Genomic DNA, 23828 nt, shown 5'->3' on the forward strand with positions numbered 1-23828 from the left:
TCGAATGATTCAGTTAGGCTTAAATCCCCCGCTTCTCCCCGCTGCAGCGCCCAGCGGGACCAGGTAAGGCTCCCGCACGGCGGCGGCTGCGGCCGGCGGGCCCGGGGCGGGCGGGGGGAGCTTGGCAGCCCCTCGCGGCGCCTCGCAGTGCTCATGACAGCTTTGTCCCTCCGCTCAGCTTAGAGGAAGGGGTAGATGTTGCGGGGAAGTAGCTAACACCTCGCTCGCATTTCCCAAGGTGTCTGGAGTAAAGACACCTGACATGAGCCGTGGGTGGGGGGGGATATCGAGGGATGCGCGGGCAGGGCCGGGAAGGCAAACCGCAAAGGTGCTTCGCCGGGTACGGGAACGTCCTCGCACCTCCACTGCCCGTCCGGAGCGGGCGAGTTAGCGGGCAGGGAGGAGAACTGCCGCACCCGAATGCTCAGGGAAGAGTTGAGCCGCCGGTGCCGGCGGAAGAAGCCGGCGGGGGGCGCGGCGGGGGAGGGACGGCAGCACCTGCCGGGCCAGCGGCGGGGCTGCCCAGCCCCGTGCCCGCGCCCTCCTTCGCTCCCGCCCGCCCCAGTGCTCATGCGCCCGCCGGAGGTTTAAAGCGGGAGCGGCGGCTGCCGGCGGCCGTACCGCTCGGCGGAGGTGCGGGCAGCGCGCAGGGACGGTGCAGTGACCCGGCCGGCACGCCGCTCTCCGCCGCTCTCCTGCGCTCAGCTCTGCGCTGCCCCGCGGTGCGGCCGCGCCCCGCCGCCATGTGGCTCTCGGCCCTGCTCCTCGGTGGGTACCGCGGGGAGCGGCGGGGGCCGGCGGGGCGGGCGCGGAGCAGCGCGCCGACCCGCTCCCTCTCTGTTCGCAGGCGCCTTCCTGCTCTCCGGCCCGGTGCGCGGCAGCGACGGCTCGGGTGAGTTGGCCGCTGTCCCCCCGTCGCACCCCGTAGGGGTTTTCCCCTCGGAGCGTCTCTGCCCGGCCTGTCCCGCCCCGCCGGGAGGTGGCGGCGCCCGGGGGGCGCTTGGCCGCGGATACCGGCTCGGCCCTTCCCGGCGCGCCCGGCTGCGGCCGCCTCTCGCCGGGATGCGCGGGGAGCCCCCGCCGAGCCCCGCCGGGGAGGGTTGCGCGAAGCCGGCCGGTGGGAAGCTGCAGAGGGGCACGGAGGATGTCTGGGAACGCTTCCAGCCGGGGGTGAAAACTCCTTCCTGGCGCAGGCTGAAGCAGCGCCGTGGTAACAAGTGCCCCCATCGAGGGGTGTGCCGGTGGCAGCAGCAGTGAGTGGGGTTGTGTGTTATAAAGGCACTCACTCGTACAGTGCTTGGCAATTTGAGGATCTCTGGCATATTTTAGACCATTAAAAACATTTTAAACCTGCCCTGCCATTGTTTTGACCTGGAAACTAAAAGAACACACTTAGGATACCTAGCAGCGTATGGCAGGGGCTGCCTGTTGTACCATCCTTTGTTGGACTGCATCCTTGCTGCTGGAGAGCAGGCTCTCCTGGAACCAGAATAAATCCATGGGAAGGAGTTGGAGAAATATTGTTACAGGAGGACGCAAGCCGTTTGTCTGCCCCTTTCAGTGGAACCTTTCTCCAAGGGAGGATAGGAGCCTTTAGAAGAACATGCTTCCAGATGCAGGCCTGGCCTGCAGAAGGTGAGTGACCCCAAGCTTTTCTGAATGGTTGTTAACGATTTCACAGTTATTAGGAAGCCGAATTTGCTGCTCACTTTGTGTTGAATCAAAGATTTGGAAAATTCTTTTGTGCAAAACTGATAAAAGCTATCTGTGGCAGGAGTGCTATGGTTAAAAAAGGAAAAAATGCACAGAAATAGAAAAGCTACTCTAACGTCAGTTCTTTTCCCTTTTTTATTTTACAGGTGCATTATAGATGAAGTGATGGCAGTCTGGCAGGAAACAAATGAAAAGTTTTCTGGGATACTTCCTTCAGGGCTGGAGAAGCCGCTGTAACCTGAAGGTATCTGGAACCAGCTCAAATAGCATTAATGTGAACAGTTTCTGTAAGATATTGCCTCTTACCTTTAGTCTGAACCTAAATTCAGCAGCATTTGGTTATTGAACTAGAAACTTGCAGGAGCATTTATAAAAACGCCTAAGTTCTGTTGTTGAAAAGTAATCAAAGAACATTAGTTTCCTCAAAAATCTACTGTATTTAGGCTCATAATGTTTGGGAAGATCTCAGAGGATCTTAAAACTTTCTTTATACTCCCACTGGAATGGACACAAGTGCTGCCAAGCTCAACAGTTCTGGTTGCCAGACACGAGGGTGTGCAGGCGGGTGAACGCTGCCATGTGATGGCAAGTGGCCTTAAGTTGATGAGAAAAGGGCAGGTCTCAGACTGAAATGAACGACATAGCCCTGACCAGATTTCTTTAAATCCCGTTGCCCTTGTCCAGATTGGGATATGTACTAAAGATTTACATGAATTAGTATGCAATCTGTGAACATGTTTTCCAAAATATGAATAAGTGTAGGTTTACTAGTATGTCTTTTTTGGGATGCTCCTTGCATGAGATAGAAAAAGCAGGCTTGTTTGAAGCCTCAAGATAAAAAAGGACCTAAAATGTTTCTATTTTGAAAAAAAAATAAATACTAATAGGAAGCATAATAGGGATATACTTCTCTATGTTACAACCCATAAAGTTACCTTTCTTTAAAAAAATTAATTTAAAAAAATTTTTTTTAATTCTTTAAAACAAAATAGGAACCCCTATTTTTTTTTTTGCCATGATGTACATAGGATTTTTTTTCCTTTGTATAAACAAACTGTTTTCCCAAAGCAACATACGGAAACTTCAAGATTAGAAAATATCAGATTTTGCATACGGATTTTATTTCCCTAGAATAACTTAAAGCAGTGGCTCCTGCTAAAAATTAAGTGTGAACTTTTATAGATTGATATAAGAGGCAACTGTTCACAGCAAGATCAGAGTACATGGGAAGAGGTACCAAAAAGATGGAAATTGATGGAATGATTGAAAACATGGTTGTTTTAAGAGAGAAGTGAGTCTTTGCTTTTCTTTTTTTTTTTTAGGTCAACAGTGATGGAAGACATTCATCCCTACCCTTATGGCTTAAATGAGGAAGAATTACAGTTTCTTTTCTTTGTACTTTGTTTTGTAGGATACTCTGATGTAGTGTGTTTCTGTGAAGCTTGAAGGGTGTGTGTGTCTTGACAGGACAGGATGATAGTCATTTTATTGTGGTTCTAAAGGCCTGATTTAATGTAACAAAACTCATGCCTTCGACAGAGTCCAGAATGGGTAGGAGTCTAGAACTGAATCCTTCCCTGTAAATTGCAAGCTTATATTTATTTCTTCCAAAAATACTTGGATTTAGAATATTGCATCACATAAGTATTGAAAGAAATGCCTCCAGTGCTACTGTTCTTGCATTCTTCAATTACAGTGATTAAAACATACAGGTTTTATCCCAGTTACTTTATACATAGATATAGCTCTTCGGCACTTCTTGCCATGTTGAAGTATCATGGATAGACTAACAAAAACAAGCACTTCTTCAATTTCAATAGTAACATCATATGTAAAATTTGTGAGAATGATGAGAATGTAAGCTGTCAAAGAACAATTGTATATATTCTAGTATTCAGACCTCATTAATACATTTTCATGTTTGCAATGAAATGGTTGAAGTTTTATGGGTTGGATGGCCAATGATGCGTTAACAAATAGGGAAGAACAAAAAACACTGCAGAACTGATATTGTAAGCCTTAATTTTGGTAGTCAGCAAAAAAACTGGCTTTCGTTTTGATACTTCACCAAATATTTCTGATGTTAGTCTCTATTTTAGAGTTATGGCTTAGAGAAAACTGTGTCTACCTACATAGAAAACTAAAATGAAATTGTTGCTTTTAATTAACAGCATCATTTACTTCAAAGTGTGTGTTTCTACCTCAGTGCTGATCCAGCTGAGGTATAAACTGCTAAATCCCCTAGCTTCAGCATGTCAGCTCTTCAGTTCACACAACAGCAATGTGCACACTTCACTTGGAAGCCTGCCTCTCGTGTAGGAAAGGATCATGACAGTCTTTAGGCTGCCAGTACAGAAAAATCTTGCAGCTGGGCTACAATGGATTTCTGTGTTTTCATTGCCAGGGAAAACACAGATTATTTTTCCCCCCATCTTCTGTGCTATGCAAAAGCCTGCCACATGATGGTAATTAGTAGGTACTTGGTGATGGGGGAAATACAGATCTCCAAGCGATACAGGGTTTGTTAACTAGACATGTCTAATTACTGTCTTTGTATGCGCAGCCGGCCAAGGAATTCAGTCAAGTACATTACATTAGAAATGACAGGAATTAAAACTTCCTGTGGTGTCTTGAGGGGGGTTTTAGAGGCTTGAAAAATGTTGCAGGGTGAGAGGCACAAGCAGTGCTGTGAGAGCAGGGATTACCAGTGGTGCTTATTGCAGTGACTCCTCCAAGGATTTCCAGTCTTCTAGCTGCTGTTTGATTTTGATGGTCTTGCTAGGTGTCATTTGTTGGATACTACTTGATCAGGGTCCAGTAATTAGCAAACACACTTGTAGAACTTCCATGAAAAGATTAGGGGACGCAAACAGCAAAGCAAATCGACTTCTTTTAGCACACCAATAATAAAACACTTTTGACAATGAAAATAGGGAGCTTCTAGGTATAAGCATTGGTAATTCTGCTTGATTTCTCTTTTGTTTTTAAGGCAATTAAATAAGACTAAGCATGGAGAGGATGTGAGTAGGTAAGACTAAGTCCTAAAAGAAACTTCTTTGTTTCTCAGAATACTTGAGAATTAGATTAAATCACTTTACAGTGTCTTGCTAGGTAGATAACTTCTATTATCTTGAAAAGGGAAAAATAAAGAAATGCTTACTGCTTTCTTTTGTTCTTACTCAGGACTATATAGATAGATTTAGCATATACAAGTCCCATATTTGTGCTAACAAATAGCAACGAACATTTTTCAGGAAGATGTGATTAGGTAATTTAACAGTATTGGCATAGCATTAATGACTGTTGTATGTAATTAAAACTACATGCATAGTTGATGAATGTGCGTGTTCAATTTATGCAGTCAGAACGAACAGACATGCTTTCCTCTGCATCTCTGTCTGCAACTGTTCTGCTTTCCAGCTCTAAAGGCAGTGAGATTAGCTGGAGGTATCATCTTTTCCATCCCCTGATGAAGAACAGCATATGCTCCCAGTGCTTTCATTTATAAGCAACATATGTTGGGGTCAGGAAACACCCCAGGGTAAGAATTAAAAGAGTGGGCGGAAAAGCAGGAGAGAGACAGATCACTCACTGCTCCCTGAAACATACAGTCCTTGGCATATAATGCTGTGATGTGTGCACTGATACCTTGGCTAGCCTCTGCCAGCTTTCATCTTAATACTGTGCAAAGGTAGTGTTCTAAGTGCATTTAGAAAAAGTTCTTGCACCTTCTAGGTGTAAGGGTAAGATGTGCCTTCAGAAATTCATAATAAAGAGCCAGGCATGGGTTGGATTTAGGCTGCTGAATTGATAATGATCTCAGCGAAATCTCTAATTTGCTGTGCAACAGACCAGCTGATTGTCCTATCTCGTGTAGCAGAAGGATGGTGGTTACCATGCAAGATAAAGACCTCTGTGTTTTCAAAAGAAAAAACATCAGTTTGCCAAGCAAAATTGTGTATTGATGTTAATCTGAGTCTGCATACCTTCGTTGCACACAGGCAAGCACAATGAAAGCTTAATGATGATAACTTGAGGAGCAACTTTTGAAAAAAGGCAGAATTCTATGTAAAAAATGCATGTGCCTCAGCTGAATAAATAACTTGTGTACCACTGTGTGAATCTGACAGTCCTCTGCACAATGATAGTGATGTAAACTTCACTGTAATGAATTGATACCAATGTTTGAGATGTTACTGTGTTACTGGAGCAAGGAGATGGGTTTTCCCTTTTTTTTTTTTTTTTTTTTTTTTTAATTACACTGGCCTCAGTAGGATTTATTGCAGAGGCTAAGGGAAATGCTGCTGCCAACCTGCTTCATGAATGCCACTGGAGAGAAGTTTCAAAATTTCCCAAGTGACTCATAGATACCTTATGGCTGGAGATTACTGTGGGGATGTCAGAGTGATTTAATTTCTTCCTTGGAAAGTGCCACCTGCATCTGTGGTCCATCAGCCCTCAAAGGTCCTCCCCTTTCCCTTCTGCCTCTGCAGTAAACTTACAGATGTGAATTGCTTTTCCTTGTGTAATGTTCCTTGGATATTATTTTAATGTTGTGTGTTCGTGTTTTGGGGGGTTTTTTTACCTTTTCACCTTTTTCTGCAACTTTTTCCCCATAAGTAATTTTGAAGTATGTGTTTCCTTGTCATAACTGTACATTTGTAAGCTCCAAAGACATCTTTGTAGTCATTGTACCTAATTTCAAATTCAGATATTGCTTTAAACTTAGAAACTGTATAGACTTAAAAAAAAAAACAACAACAACAACAAACCCTTAAGATTTTCAGGTCAAAAGTTCTTCTTTTCTCTTTAGCTTCTACTGCTATCACATGCTTTACAAGAGGACTTGACCTTAGAAAGGGGACAGAAGATGTCCTTTGCCCAGCAAACTGTCCTCTGTGGCAATTTTATGTCTTTGGGGATGGAGTTTATGCCTCTCTTTCGAGTGTCTGTGGAGCTGCCATACACAGGTAAGTCAGATGATTGTTAATCCATGTGCTAAGCAAGTTTATATAGTCTTTGCCACACTTACAAATCTTAGCCTTTTGATGCCATTGTAGTAAAAATCTGTCTGGACTTTGTATCCTATTAACTCAATAGGAATGTCATTGGGAGAAAACAAGGAAAAAAAGAATGCAGCTCTGTGCAGCTCACAAGTTATCTGAGTTGTGTTTAAGTGTTCCTGAAAACCACTTTAACTTTCTCTGAAATGGCCCAGCATTGTCCACAGATGAACTTTCACTGTAAAATCACTTGTGTCGCTAGTAGATATGGAAGGATACAGTATAAATAGCAACTAATTGAAGAATAGAAGCAGATTCTCTTTCTGACTTTCTTATAAGCCTGAGTCAAGCAAACTGTTTAAAAGAAATGGAGGAGTGGTTTCCATTTTTTTTAACATCAAGCAACAGAAGAAAGCTTTCAGAATATATTGATGTGATGCTGCAGCTATCAGAGTATTTTTTATGTTAAAATACCCACAGCTATAAAATTAAAATTTTACAGAAATATAAATGGCTAGAAGATAAGTGAGGAAAATAAAACTTTCTTGAGTTAGTATTCATTGCTTGACACTTTAAATGCCATAAAAGACCATGCTAAGTAAGCATTTTAAATAATATTTAGGGGGCTGTCATTACTGGCTACAATCTTATTTAAAGTGTCAATTAAAATTCTATAAATTTTAACAAGACTTCCACAATTTGTTAAACTCCTCAGTAAACTAAAATGAACTTTTTAAAAAAAAAAATTGACTTAAGGAGGAGTTTTGAGTAGAAACTGTGGAATTTCTCAAATGCTGTAAAAGAATCTCAGGGCTAAGGTACTGTCGGAGGAATTAGAAGGAGCTTGGGAGGTATTATGGGGTCTGTTTCTATTTGTTTTTAAAGCTGAAGATTTCGTCTCATATTTACATGTGTCCATGTGTATTTTATTGTTCGACAGACTTCCTTCTGATGCTTCTGTAAAAAGAATTAAAGTCTCCACTTAGTCTCCATTTAGTGTGTTTTAAGTGTCTTCACAAGTGTTTAAAAAAAACCTACACTCTGGTTCTTCACTCTTCCTAGTTAAGGTATATAAAAAGTTTCTGAAAGAATGCCTAGATCAAATGCAGGTATTTCATGCTTTGAATTTGCTTTTTTTATTGTTTTTTCTTTTTTGGTCTGAGGAATACTGAGATTTCTTTCCATTGTCATTTTTTTTTCCTGAGGCAATGTTTCTATTTAGTGATGTAGCCATGTATTTTAACATTGCATTTATTTTAACATTCCATTTCTTGCCAAAGATATCTTTAAAGAGGAAAAAGCTTTTGCTGTCAAGACCTTTTTCTAAAGAGATTAAAGACTTGAACATTTTGAAAAGACACAGAAGTTCCTAACCAGTTCAACTAGGCAGAGTTCTTGAACCTCCCGTGCCAGGGCTGTCTGTGACTGACTGTTAGGAAAGTCCCACCATGAAAGCTGCTGGGGTTTAGTTCTGTCACAGCTGGGAAATACTTCTACAAAAGAAAGAGGTGCAAGAAGTGGCAGATGCATATTTCTTTCCATTATTTGCATAGTCTTCCCCTAGATGGTAAAGCACAAGCTCTATTTTCTTATATATCACTTAGCTCTTCAATGAAGTCTGTACCTTATAAACTACTTGTACTATTGTTCTCCAGCCCAGAAGCATGAGACTATAGAAAAATCCATACTTTTCCATTGTAAGAGTAATATAAATTGTACTACTTGTGAAATATGCAGCCCTTTTTGTAAAACCTGCATTTAACAATCCCTCTCCACAGACATTATGAGAATAATGAGGGCTCTGTTAGCAACAAAGGGATTAAAATATACTCACCTTTCTAATCTGTGTCTTCCAGAATGGATGTAAGTTAATCTTGTTCAAGTCTTCTGAGTATGGTAGACTGTAAGGTAGTAAGGTATTTGAAAAAGTAGACTAAAGGTGAAAAATTATCTGTTTAGGAGAACTGCTTTTTTGAAGACTGCCTTTAAGCTGGGGGCTATTAGCTCTGTTGGCCTCTCATATTCAAACAGAATTTGCTACATGAGATCATTTTGGTGGCTTTGCTGCAACTATTAACAGCCATAACTAGTGTTGGCAAAAAAGGATTGATGTATGGAGGAGGGGCAATAGCTGTCTAGTTCTCATATACTTGCAGGTCAGGCTGCAAAATCCAACAAAAACATAGCAAATACTTGCTCCTTCTTGCTCTGTGTTGCAATGTCTAAACTCCATATTGGCGTGAAAGAAACTTCAAGAAGATATTCCCAGCAGGTGATTGGAGTTTGCCATTATTGTGACATAAGTAGATTTGTGCTTTGAAAATTTTGTACATTTCTTCCAAATAACCACACTAACCACTAGTTTCAAACTAGGTGTACCCTCCATTTCACTGCCTGGTGAGTGCAGATAACTCTGTGTGTACCTTTGGCACTGTTGGGTACTGGCCCTGTGTCACCTGCCATGGCTGTTGCTGTTATCTCACAGAAAGCACAGTCAGACACCTATCCAGAATTTCAGGAAACATCAGTCATGGGAGCAGGGCTTGTTTAGTTTTTTTTAAACTGAAAATGGTTGTGTGAGCATGGGTCTTCCCCCCTTCCACATACACTTCAGTCTGCGTGCTGGGTCTATATTGAGGCTGGATTCCTTAATTTTTTATAAATCAAATAATACTTAGTCCTATGAGTAGTTCCATTACTGTGAGGCAGTAGTGCAGGAAAATACTATGTAATACATGAAAATAATTTAGCAGAATTCAGCTACAAATAATTCTGTGTACTACAGATGAATAAGCTTTCTGCCTGTTTTAGCTTGTTATATTTGGCTTTTTCTTTCATTTTATGTGTAATTACTCTTAGGAAGCAAAATATTTATTTAATATCATGCTTTTTCTGGGCAGAAGAATAAAATATTTATTTGTTGAGGGAAGAATGGAGAACCTCCTACCAGGCTGACACTATGTAGGCATGAAGAACTGAGTTAAATCTACCACTAAGTGATTGATTGGATTAATAATCAGAAGGTAAAATGAAGGACTAGGTTCTCAGCTTGTGCAGTTCTGTTCTAGTGCCAATTCCACTAAATGGAGACCTAGCCCAATGTGGTAGTATTTAGATGTTAAATAGGCATGCAGATTTTTTCATAACCTTCCTCACTCGTCACAGGGTGAAACCATTCCTCATTAAGCATTGGGGTCCCAGAACTCAAGTCTAACAAAAGCATATCATGGTATTACCAAGCTGGCCAAAAAGTGCCCATAAACACAAAAGGCACCTGAGCTGCCCTAATGTTTACTAGAAGAATATTGACAAAAACCTTGTCTGGCCAAAGGGATTTCTGAGGAATTTTCTGAGGATTTCTGAGCTGTAGATCCCTGGGAAATTTTGGTATCGTGCCTCCTTCTGCTGCTGAACTTCTTTCCTGCCAAAAGCAGTAGGGGTGCAGAGAAGACAGAAAGAAAGGAAGAACACAGCTTAGGGGTCCAGAGGATACTGGCATGAAATCCTGAGCAGCTCCATATCGGTGATTGATGGCAATCAGGCAGCAGCAGAAGTCCAGTTTGGAGATGAGGAGGATACTTCTTAGAGTGATGGAGAAAGGCTGACTATTTGGACAGGGTTTGCAGATGGTGATAGTAGGAAGGAAAGATGGGAATTCAGGTAATTCAGCTTTCTTGTCTAAAGTCCCCGAGTGTAAACTGACTGCAGTTACATCTGTAAGGCTCATCTCCCATGGCCAGAAGACTTACTTTGTGGTCTAGGCATCAGTTTTGATGTGTAGACTCCTTGAAAAATTAGTTCAAAATTCAGCAACACCCTGTACCTTTCTCCAAGAGTGCAAATAAACTGTTCTTGCACACTGAGGAAGTGCACGGGGATCTTAAAAAGTTTCCGTTTAATCTTGTGATTTATCTCAATTCAGTTCAGTCTTTTAAGTATATTTTAGCTGAAATTCCTGTATTTTATAAGACCTTTCTGCTACCCTTGGCTGGTATACTTTCTTTCATGAGCTGTTGTGCAGTGAGGTACTGGATTACTGCCTCGTGTATCTGCTTTTCTGTTTGTATCCCTTTTTGAGAGAAAAATACAATTTAGATATAAATTTCAGGTTGTTATTAACAAGCTAGACAAGAGAATGGACTGACAGCTTTTGCATAAAGTCCCTGTCAAGGAGCACTGGCAGCAGCATCTAGCATAATAAGTAGGGAGATGAAAGCTGTTCCTGGAAAATCTGCTGAGTTCCAGTTTAATCAAAACAGCCCTGGCATGCAAGTCAGTCACACAGGAGCAAAGCACAGCAGCGAAAATCAGAGCAGATTGCAGTGACATAAGTCATTCTGAGGAATGCACAGGCACTTCTTCACTCTTCAAAAACCATTGCAGACCCACACAGGATGAATCTTGCTTTAAAAGTAAATCATAAATGATTGCAGAAAGGAATTTGCCAATCTGGTTCAGAAAACAAAGGTAAACTGGCAATGTATGGTTTGTTCCACATCAGCATCTATAAGCATGCACTCTGAGTAGACTTGCGTGAGGAAATATCCCAGGTAAAACTGATGAGATTGTAAAAGATGGCCTTGAACTGTTAACTCACCTACAGAACAAAAGGGCAAGAAAGAAGGAATAACTTCCACGAGGCTGCAGGTCATGTTACATTCACATCTAATATCAGCCCCCACTTGCACTAAAAATAGCAGAGCTGTTGTATGGATAGCGGTGTTCAAATACAGAATCAAATGTTTTCAACAAATAGATAAGGAGTAAATAAGTCTACTCCAGCTTCGCTGTAAAGCTTCCAAATTCAGTGGAGACTAGGTAGATGATTACTTTTCCTCTAAAATTATTAATTAAATTTAATTAATTATTGTTGCAATTAAAATGTCAAGACCAATAGACAAAATGGAACTAATATAGACAACACTGATCACAGTGTGCCTAAAATAAGCTGAAATAATTTTTTCCAGGCATACTTCTTAGGCTGAGCTTTTAATCTGAATGTTTTCTTGAGCTCAAATCAGCCAGCCCTCAAAGTTGTGAGTCCACAACCAAGAAAGTGGGAAAAGATACTGAGCTCTTCTTAGGAGCTAACTTGGGCATGGATCAGGTTTGCTGATGTAGCCCAAAGTAGCTTCACTAAAATTACAAGTACAAACTTAAAATAGAAATTGTTCCAATTAAACACATTCTATTTGACACATTTCCTTATCCATTAAGACTGAGACATTAGTGAAGGCTTGAATGCCTGAGACAACCAGGTACTGGAGAAGAAATTTATATTCTAAGTAGACTGAAATATTCTAAGTGCATTTATGTGTCATTTTTCTCAAAGATAATTTTGACTTACTGGATTTTCCTGTCATTTAAAACTAACCAGTTAATGGCTCAGGTCAGATTTTTCTCTCACTGTTTTTTTTAAAGAACTATAAAGTGCTGTTTGTATTTGCCAACTTTATAATCTGATTTTAAAGTCATTCAGGGTAACCTTACTAAAACTCCTTTGTTTATATACTCCATAAAGTATTCCTATATGAGAATATATCTGTATATTTTGAAACTGTTACCATGATTTTCCAAGCTGCAAGAATTAAATGTATATAATCACAGTTCACTTTAGAAATGAAAATTACATCCATGAAGAATGAATGTCTTTTAACAGCAATCCACATAGAATTTTATGTGGAAGTTGCCTTTGCCACAGATATCCAGATCTCATATTATCAGAAACATATGCAAAGTTTTCTGTACTGTGGTCTTGATTATTCTACTTCCACAATGTTTTAAATCAGATTAGGCCAGGACATCTTTTCACACAGGAAGCTAAACAGAATCAAAAAGTAAACACAAAGGCACACATTGCTGTGTTTAAATAGTCTTGAAATGATTGCTTGTCTCCCACAGAACTGTACTCGTCTATGTACTACAAAGTATCAAGATTTTGCTCCCTCTTAGAGAAGTCCAACTTTGACTTTTGGTCTCTAAAAATAATAACTGTTCCTTCAGTAGCACATAAAGAGAGATCTGACAGTTCTGATGCTTCTTATTGTCACTTAGGAATTGCATACAGCCTGAAGCATCACTGCTCTGCATTAGCCTAAACACTGCCAGCATTTTTAGGCTTTTCTGCCTTTTTTTTTTTTTTAAATAAATCTGTGTGATGCTCTGTGGAATAATTTCTTCTAAAGTCTTTTCAGCAGCTTACAGATTGTTCTAGCCTGAACACAGCTGCCTGCCTATATTGCATCTTTTTGAGAAGGCTGATGACAAAAATTCTAGTGATGGTATACCTGTATTGCATTTTCTTGTGGCTAAAATATCTGATTTATACCAACTCTTTTTGAATCTTAGAGGAGTGATTACCAATGCAGGAGGAGCTGTAAGGGTACAGACTCTCCCAGGACAGGAAAACTACCCTGCTGTAAATGCCAATGGGATCCAGTCTCAGGTGCTCTCTAGATGGGCTTCATCTTTCTCAGTGACTGGTAGGTAGATCACACTTAGTTTTGCAAACTGTATTTCAAGCACTGACAGAACTGTAGGACACTTCCTCAGTGCTTCTATATGTATAAAGTAATTGTTATCTGATGTGTAGCAACAGAAGTTTTCACTTCTAATTCATTATTTTAATTTCATTTTTCCTCAATTATCTAAAGAAAAACTATTCTAGCTAGAGTAGCTAGTCTGTAACAGAAGCTGATACATAAAAATGGATCAGTTATTTAGAATATAATGACATGATAGCAGGCAGTTGACAGTTCCATGACAGTTTAAGCTGATTGAAGTCAATGCTTTGATCCTGCCATTTCAGTCCAGTCCTCCTGCCACTTCCAGCCACTTAGTTTTATCCCTTCTCTCCCTCTACCTGCATTTGTGCAGGCAACAGCACTTTGTCAGGCCCTTCAAATACCTTGTGCTGCATTCCATGCAGAGAGAACACTGACCCTCCAAAAATAGCAATAGCGTCAACTTGTCTGATGTGGTCATTAAGCTAAGGTGCAATGTGGTGGTTTTGTCCAGAAGTTTTTGTCCCCATCATTGAGGTAGTTGTTAATTATTAGTTGCCTAATTGCAACCAGTTGGCATGCCTTGCCACTTGGGTGAGGTTAAACCGCCCTCATGAAATCATATGCAGAAGCATATTGGTTGTATATGTTGTTGCAGCTTCAAAAATATTGAAGCGTGTGTGTTTGCTGGTATAGAAAGTTTGTGAACTTTCTGATGTGTTCTTACTGTTTACACAGCTAAAAGTTAGCCTACTATCTCTAAGATACTGGTGTTCCTTGTGTAGTGCCCATTGCAAGTTGTTAGCTAAGAACTTGGAATTACAGGTGCTTTTGGTGAGCATGAAGGTGAAATCCAGTTCTCCAGATCAAGCCCTCACTTTATCTGCAGCTCAAAACCTCTCATCAGATAAATATGGTGTAATTACTCATCAGCTGCTGTTGTTTCAAATGTAGAAATTAATTACCTGTAAAAGAAGGACTGCAATATTGGACTGCACCAAAGGTTTGTCTAGGCTCGTATCCTACTCCCAGAGTAGCTAATGGCAGGTGACAAAGAAAGGTTATTGGAAATACAGTAATTCTTTTAGCACTTGTAACTTCATCTAAATACTCTAAAATCCAGTGCAAGTATTCTTATTTTAGCAGGCACCAAGAACACAGCACTTGAATCTGTTGGACGATCGGTGTCAACAGCACGTCCTTCTACAGGTACGCGATCTCCGCAGCAAGGGAAGCTATGATGCGCTGCAGTGTGTGAGTCCCTGGCTAAAAGAACATGTTCCATATGATTCATTTATTTTTGAAGAAGAAAACATATGCAGTAGCTGGTTTTGCAGTGTAACTTTCACCAGAAAAAAAGAGGAATCATGTGTGATCTTGGAGATTGAGTCTGATCTCACTAATGTTCATGCAAATTAAAATAAACTTGAATGATTTTGGGAAAGTAATATAGATAAGACAAAGGAAGGTAAGGGTTCATGAGCTCATGAGATATTAATTCTTTTTAAGTGATGGAGAAGACAGAGTTTATGCCTTCCTTCTTATGGAACTACTGAATAGCTGGGTGCTGTCAGGACATGAATAGCAGAAATTTAGTTGTTATGTGAATTTCACCACAGGAAATGCTGCATTAGACCCTTTTTATGAAGGTTAGTGCTCTATAAATACTGGACTTGGATGTTGTTCCTGAACAGACCACTTGGTTTACAGTTTAAGTCATGGTTTGCTTCCAAACTATTAAAATTGCCTTGTACAGCAGTGTTGCTAACTGAGAAACAGTAGGGAAGGTGAGGTACAGAAATCCACCTGGCTTTGTACGACTCAGTAATCAGTCAGACAGGTGTAGAAAGTAAGGTTAAGCTGTTCTGTTTGAAAAAAGGCCATTCTCCAAGGAGCAAAGCAGTAGTAGCAAAAGTTTAATTATTAAACTGATTGACAGTTCCTACTGCAGATAGATTGCACTGTAATTTTTGGAGTCAGAGCTTTTTCTCATCTTGAGCCATTCATTGTCTTGTTCTTAAGTGATCCATGCTGTTTTCTTCACTGAAGGTAAAAGACCTAAGAAGACTCTTGATAAAAAGGCTGGAAACAAAGGTAAGAACACTCAGATTTAACTTATGCAAAGCAGAATCCTAACATTTATTTGGTGTTAATAAGTCTAATTATTTTGGATGTTCACAGACTGTAAAGCTGATATTGCATTTCTCATTGATGGAAGCTACAACATCGGCCAACGTAGGTTTAACTTGCAGAAAAACTTTGTTGGAAAAGTAGCTGTAATGCTGGGAATTGGAACAGAAGGGCCTCATGTTGGAGTTGTACAGGCCAGGTAAGAGCAGATCTACACAAAATATAATGGAGTAATTGATAAGAGAAATCAATTAATATATCACTTTTCATTTTGCAGAACAATATCATTCAATTATGGCTGATGAATAGCAAGGGAAAGCAAACCCTTCAGCTGTAGCACTGTTTGCTCTGTGCTATACTGAGATGTGCATGTGAGAGGACACAGCAAATGTGAACATCTTTTGTCTCTGATATTTGATATTTAGATAGAGAGCAGCTGGACTTTTCACAGCCCCTCTGCTGCCGACAGCTTTGCATCTCATCTTAGTAGAACAGCAGGAAACACTCTGTGAGGGAGAGATGCCAGTTTCTAAAAACTGTAGAGAGAGAATAGTCCCTAATGGCTATGTACATGTACAAAACAAAAACCTCCTCTTACCAACTGATAAAATATTACAGGTGATATTTTTCAAATTGGAACTGGTCACTTCTTTTTGCTTTCTACTGTAAATTAAAAGTGAAATCTGGACACAGCATACTTGAAGTCTTTAATTTCTTAGTCAGTAGCTAACATACCTTGAACTTCTCAAATCAAAAGCTCAAACTGCATTTTGCAGGAATTTTTAATAAGGAAGGTATTTCTCATACAAATAGTACAAAACCTGCCAATCTTTAACTACACAGATACATTTAGTTTAACATTTGTCATGTTCATTTTTTTTCCTTTATGTATTTTCAACCTAATGTTTTCAGCTGTTTGATAAACATGAGAGTCAGGCTGTCTTTAATTTACCCATTCAGATAGATAATTCCTCTTGCTAAGGATTGTGAGACTTACTAAGTGAGGAGCAAACTTCTATTTTAATATTAAAATCCAGAGAAGAATATGTATTATCAAGAGCAAAATTATTCCAAGTGTGTTTTAGCTTGCTAATGCCGATGTGAAAAGTGAACCTTATTACTTTGTTTCATTTTTCCACAGTGAACATCCAAAAATTGAATTCTATCTGAAAAACTTTACTGCTGCAAAAGAAGTTTTGTTTGCCATAAAGGAGTTAGGGTTCAGAGGAGGCAATTCTAATACAGGTGAGTTCATACTCCCCCTTAAATTAAAATTACTTCTTTATGTATTTTTTATATATATGTATATGTGTAAATATGAGGGGGGGGGGGGTGGTGCGTAAATGTTGAAGTTCTTATAATTTACATAGGTAAGAAAGTGTTTTAGATGTCACACTTACCTTAACCAGGTTCAGTGTTTTTCCACAAGAACATTGCCACGTCTCAGATTTAATTTCTAGAAGGTAGGGGTGCTTATTACACATTTTGTTAGAGTACAAGTATTTATCCTTGTATAAATGCTTCCTGTATTTCAACAGTAATTGACTTTTCACTAGTAATAGAATGGTATCTTGAGACAAATTCATAAAAGAATTAGTGTTTCTTTCTTGTTGTGTGGCTAATCAAAGCGTTAGACGAGGAGTAAGTAGTAAGTGCTTGTGAAAAGATATTTACCTGTCATGGTTTAGCCCCAGCCAGCAACCAAGCCCCATACAGCTGCTGGCTCACTTTCCCCTAGTGGGATGGGGGGAGAATTGGGAAGAGGAGAATGAGAAAATTTGTAGATTGAGATAAAGACAATTTATTAGGGAAAGCAGAAGCTTCTCAGACAAGCAAACAAAACAAGGAATTTATTCACCACGTCCCATGGGTAGGTAGGTGTTCAGCCACCCCCAGGAAAGCAGGGCTCCAGCTCACATAACAGTTCATGCCATCACTCCAAGTGTCCCCTCACCCTCATTCTTCTTCCCACAGCTTTATATGCTGACCATGACACCCTATGGTGTGGAATATGCCTGTGGTCAGTTGGGGTCAGCTGTCCTGGCTGTGTCCCTCTGTGCACCCCCAGTCTTCTCACTGGCAGGGTGACACAAGAAGCAGAAAAGACCTTGGCACTGTGCAAGAGCTGCTCAGCAGTAACAAAAGCTTCCCTCTATTATCAATGCATTTTTCCACACAAATCCAAAACACAGTCCCATACTAGCTACTCTGAAGAAAATTAATTATCATAGACAAAACCAGCCAAACCAAGCATCTAGTGATGTCGCATTTCACAAGCTAAATTTAGGTAGCTCCTGAACTTTCTTCCTTTCAATCCATTTGGTAGGTACTAATATATCTGCTTCCTAGTAGAATACTAGACCCATGAACAAAAATAAAATTACCAGGGAATTCTACCTCAGCTTTATCTGTGGGCTTTTTTTGGTGGGGAGGGGTGTTGTTGGGGTGGTTGGTTTTTAACTTAGAGGTTGCCCAAGCTTCATTATTATCAAATTTCCTGGGGCACCAATTCAATGCTACACTGGCTTAGTCCTGTAGTCATAACATAAATCCTGCACAACTTCAGATGGGAGACTGATCCCAGCATGTACCATCATCGTATGCATTATTTCTTCATATTCTTTTTCTGTTCAAAACAAGGGAAAGCTTTGAAGCACACAGCTCAGAAATTCTTCTCTGTGGAAAATGGAGCACGGAAAGGAATTCCCAAGATCATTGTAGTGTTTCTGGATGGCTGGCCCTCAGATGATCTAGAAGAAGCCGGAATAGTAGCCAGAGAATTTGGAGTCAACGTGTTCATTGTGTCTGTAGCAAAACCCACAACAGAGGAGCTGGGAATGGTACAAGACATTGGTTTTGTTGACAAAGTAAGAAAGAATGTCATTATTTGGTTTTCAGTCATGAATATCATTCTGGAGAATTTACAGTAAAATTCTAATGAACTAATATATGTATATACAATAACTCATATAGATGTAGAGATATAAAAATATTCTCTCAAACCAGCTGATTAAATTATCCCTGCTCATAAGTGATTTAAAAGACTAGCAGAAGGAAGGTTAAAGAAACACTGGAGATTTTTCCCTGCTAAAGGGGCCACACAAAGGTACCATTGTCCTTCCAGTTCAGAAGCTTGGCCAAGTTGTAGCTCCTGGAATTTGTAATTGCATGAAGACTCAGTGCAGGAAATTCCCCTATCTCTGGTATGGTTGAATGTGCCAAAGCAATGAAATGCTGATACAATGTATTTTCTCTCCCCAAAGGGCAGACAGGGCGGAGCTTATTTCTTACCTGCTCTGTGGATAATTATTTACTTACTTTCACTAGAAAGAGGACAGAAAATATGGAAAAACATATCCTAGCAAGTTTGTGTACAAGACTTTGATCTTGCATGCAGTTTTGGATCTTGTTCCTTTAGAGCAGGAATTCAAACACTGATCACCTACCCTCACATGAGCTTTACTGAGTCTTTACTTACTCTGCAGTGAGAAAACCACTCATTTTCCACAGGGAGGTTGTAGATGTCTAATTTCAGCAGAAATGGCAGGAACAGAATGAAGCTCTGCTCCTTCTAGGGATAAGATACCTAGCTGCTGATCCTTACGCACTTCCAGAAGCACCATAGAGTGGTTGGGGTTGGAAAGGATCTTAAAGGTCATCTGGGCAGGGATGCTGCCCAATAGACCAGGTAGCTCAGGCTTGGCCTTGAATGCTCTTGGGGATGGGGCATCCACAACTACTCTGAGTAAACTGTTCCAGTGCCTCACAATCCTCACAGTAAAGGATTTCCTCCTAATATCTAATCTAGATCTCTCCTCTTTTACTTTAAAACTCTTCCCCCTTGTACTATCACTGTCTGTCCCTGTAGAGGCACAGAAAAACATGACCTTAAGTGGTTGAGGCCTGTCCTCCCCTTCTGCATTTTGATGTTAGCCAGATTACTCATCACATCTTGGAGAGCTGATTTTAAATTTAACCCCTTTCTCAGTTGCCTTGTACTTTACGTGTATCTGATGGAAGCTAGGGGAAAAGAAATTTTACTTATATTTCTACCCAAATCTGTCTGTGTTTATGACATATTATAGATTAAAAAAACAAAGGTCTTATCAAGTTCAAAGGGAAAACACAGAGGCTAATTTTCAGTGTATAGGCAAAAATACAGAACTTTCAATCCTTTGGCTATTTAGTTCATGACAGTTCACGTACACAAAACACAATTGCAATTTTCAGTTGTTGCACTTCTTGTGAATAAAGCTAAATTATTTGAAAACTTTCAGAGCCTGGGGAGCAGGTTTGGCTTTATTACTGGCTAAAATAAGCTATATTACAGCTTTCACTGACTTCAAGTGCAGATGTTTCAATTTCTTTAAAGACAAGTACCCTGAGCTCCCACCATGAGGCTTCATTTCTAACCTGCCTTTGAAAGAAAAAGCATAGGTGTCTGAGTATTATCCATTCAACTGCTCTGACAGGATGCACCCATTTGTTTTTGTTTTCAAACAGGCTGTCTGTCGAAACAATGGTTTCTTCTCTTACCAAATGCCCACCTGGTTTGGTACTACCAAATATGTAAAACCTCTTGTCCAAAAACTGTGTTCACACGAGCAGATGTTGTGTAGCAAGACTTGCTACAACTCCGTCAACATTGGTTTCCTGATAGACGGTTCCAGCAGCGTTGGAGAGAGCAACTTCCGCCTCATACTTGAATTTGTGAGCAACGTGGCAAAGGCTTTCGAGATCTCTGACATCGGCTCCAAGGTGGCAGCCGTGCAGTTCACCTACGACCAGAGAACCGAGTTCAGCTTCACAGACCACGTCACTAAAGAAAAGGTCCTCTCGGCCATCCGCAACATCCGCTACATGAGCGGCGGCACTGCTACTGGCGATGCCATTTCTTTCACAACCAGGAATGTGTTTGGGCCAGTGAAAGATGGACCTAACAAGAATTTCCTCATTGTTCTGACTGATGGTCAATCTTATGATGATGTTAGAGGACCTGCTGCAGCTGCACAAAAAGCAGGTAAATTACATATTTTGAAAAGCAGTGGAAGTCGATCCGTCCTATTTCTGCTGCACTGCAAACGTTAAGATTTTAAAGTCTGCAAAGTATCATACTTGCTTTGAATTCAGAAAAATGTAAGCCCCTAGGAACTGTTTCCCATTAGGATGAAAAAACCCCAGCAACCAGTATTACAGAGCCAGGTATGACTAGACTCACTTATAGCAGCTTAAGGATGAACCAACACAGTCTCATTTCCCTAAACAGTAAAGTATGCTCCATCATCATCTAGGAAGGGAATAAGCAGTTCTGGCCAAAAAGCCCATTGGGCTGATAATGCTTGAAGTATAAGTATATAAGGCACTACGTATACACAAAGGAACCAAACTTACTTTCAAAATCATTTTACACAGTGTTACTTGTGTTTTAAGACTGACATTGTAACTGCTACCATCCTCTGTGTCACTACAAGAACAATTCAGACATTAGCTCTTATGATACCTCATATTTCCTTCAGGATTTTTCCTGAGACAAATCTAATTGCTGGTATTTAGTGGCAAAATCTAATTATCTTTGACTGACTGTGGGTGTTGAAACATGCTTTTCAAATCACCATTAATTCATTAATGTCAAAATGGATGGTTTTCTTGTATCCAGGCAAAATGGTCTCTTTTTTATTTCCTTTTTGTAGGAATAACAGTCTTCTCTGTTGGTGTTGCCTGGGCACCTCTGGATGATCTGAAAGACATGGCTTCTGAACCAAGAGAATCTCATACTTTCTTCACCAGGGAGTTCACAGGATTGGAGCAGATGGTTCCTGATATAGTTAGAGGCATCTGTAAAGATTTTTTGGACTCTAAACAATAAAGCAAAAAAATCTGCTGTTCACTATTACTATTTGAAACTAAAAATCATGAAATTGAAATGGTCCCTCTAAAGTACAGATGTTTTATTCTTATATATGCTATCATAATACAGAGAAAGAAGAAGGGCTACTTTTTGTTTCTGTAATCAAAGATTCTTTTGAGCTTGTTAGAGGTTGTACTTGGTACTGAAGTGCAGAATTTGGCCAACAGTTAATATTTTCAACAAGCATAGAGCATCCCAAAGTTAAAAGCTTTGCATATTGTGCACTTAAGAATAGCAGATACTCAGAGGAAATAATACAGCTCTGACATTTTTTCTGCCACTTGCTAGATACCTTCTTATGAGTTAAAAATAATATAACTTCAAATACAAGGTACTATGTTCTATAAGCTTTCTGTAGTTTACAATTCTGTATCTTTTCAAAGAGTTCTGCTGCTAACATGAAGTACTTTCAGCGCTCCTGTTGTGCAACATCCACTATTGCCAGGCAGCTTAAGAAAAGTTATGACAGATTGTAGCTGAAAGAGTCTATTTTTACTAGTTGGTGTTTTGCTATTGTGAAGGATATTGCCATCTGGTTGGCAAAATTTACATCAAAAGTCATTTATCTTCTACCCACAGATTTCTGTGGATCTATTTGGTTGGTTCTTTTGGCACAGACTTTGAAATGTATTTAAGGCACAGTAGTTCTTTGAGGATATGGATCCTAACATATTAGCTACTACTACTGCTTTCTGCACTACTGAAGTCAACAGTGATATTCCAAATATAACTGACAACCGGATATTTCCTGTCTGCTGCCTTGTACTGTCTTGATTTGACAAAGTTGTTATTGGCCAGACAGTTGGAGACAGGAATCTTGGGCCAAGAGATTAAATTAGACCACACACTGGGAACTGAAACATTCAAATTCAAGTCCAGAGGTATCTCAAACCTTGAAACCTAACTGATCTATATCAGATTACATGGTTAGAAAAGAAGAGACTAGGCAGACACATTAAGTGGGATTTAGTAGTTCACAGAATAACAACTTCATAATGGTAGTAAAAACATCTTTATAGATGTGTGAGGTTTTCTGAAGATGAAACAATCATTTTCTTGAAAAAGGCTTTTATTTGATTACATACCTAGTAATGTTGATATATTTATATGCACACACGTGGTTAAAATGACATGATATTCACCAAGTTATTCCAGAGTCCTGGTGTGAATAACATACTCCAAATATTCTTTAGAAAATAAAGGGGGTTTTCAAGTAAAATGAATAGTAGAAAACAAAATGGCATTTTCCGTATCAATCTGGGGTTTCCCTTTTTTCCTCTCCCACACTATTGATTGTAAAATTTCTAGTAGTTATGGAGTGGCACAGAAGGGATTGTATTCACTGGGCTTTTGCTGTGCACTTTCTAATAACTTATAACTGGCTATATATTACTCTAAACATAAATGGCAAAGATGCCTTGTATTTTTCTAGTAATTGTTATTCTTAATTTTGTGTTTTATCTATAGATAAGAGTATTAAGCTTTTGCTGTATAAATTCATATGCTGTATCAAATTTGTGCAAAAATTTAGTTTGTAAACTTTTTATAGAAATACATATTGCAAGAAAACTGGGCCTGCTGGTATATGTTTTAATATCTCATAATACAGTCTTTTTATGATGAACCTCATGTAGTATAGCTTGAGTAAGTTGTATGTGATGCTTCCTAACTGTATTATCTTAAATCCCAAATCATCCACAAATAATAAGGGTATTATTTTTACAAATACTTTAATTTGAATGAGTGAATATCAAAGTTTTAGTCATTGTTCATATTAGGTATGATGCTAGTTAAATCTTCTGAGTATAAATTGTGTGCTGGCTGATAGAATCAGATTTTCGCTCCTACTTTGTTTTTAGTATTGCAAAGAAATAGGCAGCTTTAACTCATGTCATTCATTCATCAAATTCATTCATTCATCAGACAAAAAGCAGGCTTGCATCCCCAGGACACTGAAAGTTGCAGAGCTAAGTGTCCACATATTTCCATTTCACAGGAATGGTGATGCCATGTTACCTGCACCCTTCATACATTCCTATTACACTCAGGGAGTACAGAAAACACTTATTTAAAGACACAATGTTTATGTGCCAGCAAGCATTTGTGAGCACAGTTTCAATCTGGGAAAAACATCGGTGGGATAAGGATAGAAGGATTGAGACCTGGTGAGACAGAGAGGCAGGGTGGAAAGGATGTGGACTGTGCTGTAAGTAGAAGGGATATTTGGAGGAGGAACAGCATGGTGAAGGGTAGCAGACATGGTGTGAAGCTCTGGTTTGTTTAACACGGTAAGTAAAGCCACAGACAAGGATTCTTACGCTGCTGGACCAAGCAATACAAAGAACGTGAAGAGAGCTGCAGCTACCATCAGTTGTGCAAACTACAGTGGGAAACACTGGTGCAGATTTAGGGCGGTCAGTCAAAAATATGGTCTGCAGGGGATCAGTTCTGTTCTCTTGTGGGAGTGATGAAAACCATTGTAAAGGGGGTGGACTACGTGATTTTTTAAAAGGTCCCTTCCAACTGAAACCACTTTGTGATTTTCAATGTCCCATTTCCCTGAACAGTACT

At 39.9% G+C, this 23828-nt stretch overlaps 1 protein-coding gene across 2 annotated transcripts; it reads left to right on the forward strand.

Moving 5' to 3' along the window:
- Positions 1–278: 278 nt before the first annotated feature.
- On the forward strand, positions 279–22886 carry COCH (cochlin). Of its 2 annotated transcripts, none has more exons than XM_042047692.1 (11): positions 279–768; positions 848–892; positions 6527–6683; positions 13065–13198; positions 14363–14428; positions 15269–15313; positions 15401–15548; positions 16491–16594; positions 17990–18216; positions 19853–20369; positions 21040–22886. In XM_042047692.1, the coding sequence occupies exons 1-11, from the start codon at positions 294–296 to the stop codon at positions 21213–21215; spliced, it is 2094 nt and encodes a 697-aa protein (XP_041903626.1). In that variant the 5' UTR covers positions 279–293; the 3' UTR covers positions 21216–22886. The 2 variants fall into 2 exon arrangements, with proteins under 2 accessions (XP_041903626.1, XP_041903627.1); XM_042047693.1 differs by having other exon boundaries at positions 14366–14428.
- The last annotated feature ends 942 nt before the right edge of the window (positions 22887–23828 follow it).

Source organism: Corvus kubaryi, unplaced genomic scaffold (genome assembly GCF_017639235.1).
Source record: "Corvus kubaryi isolate FWS band 111438036 unplaced genomic scaffold, C.kubaryi_AGA036_p1.0 66, whole genome shotgun sequence".
Classification (NCBI taxonomy): domain Eukaryota; kingdom Metazoa; phylum Chordata; class Aves; order Passeriformes; family Corvidae; genus Corvus; species Corvus kubaryi.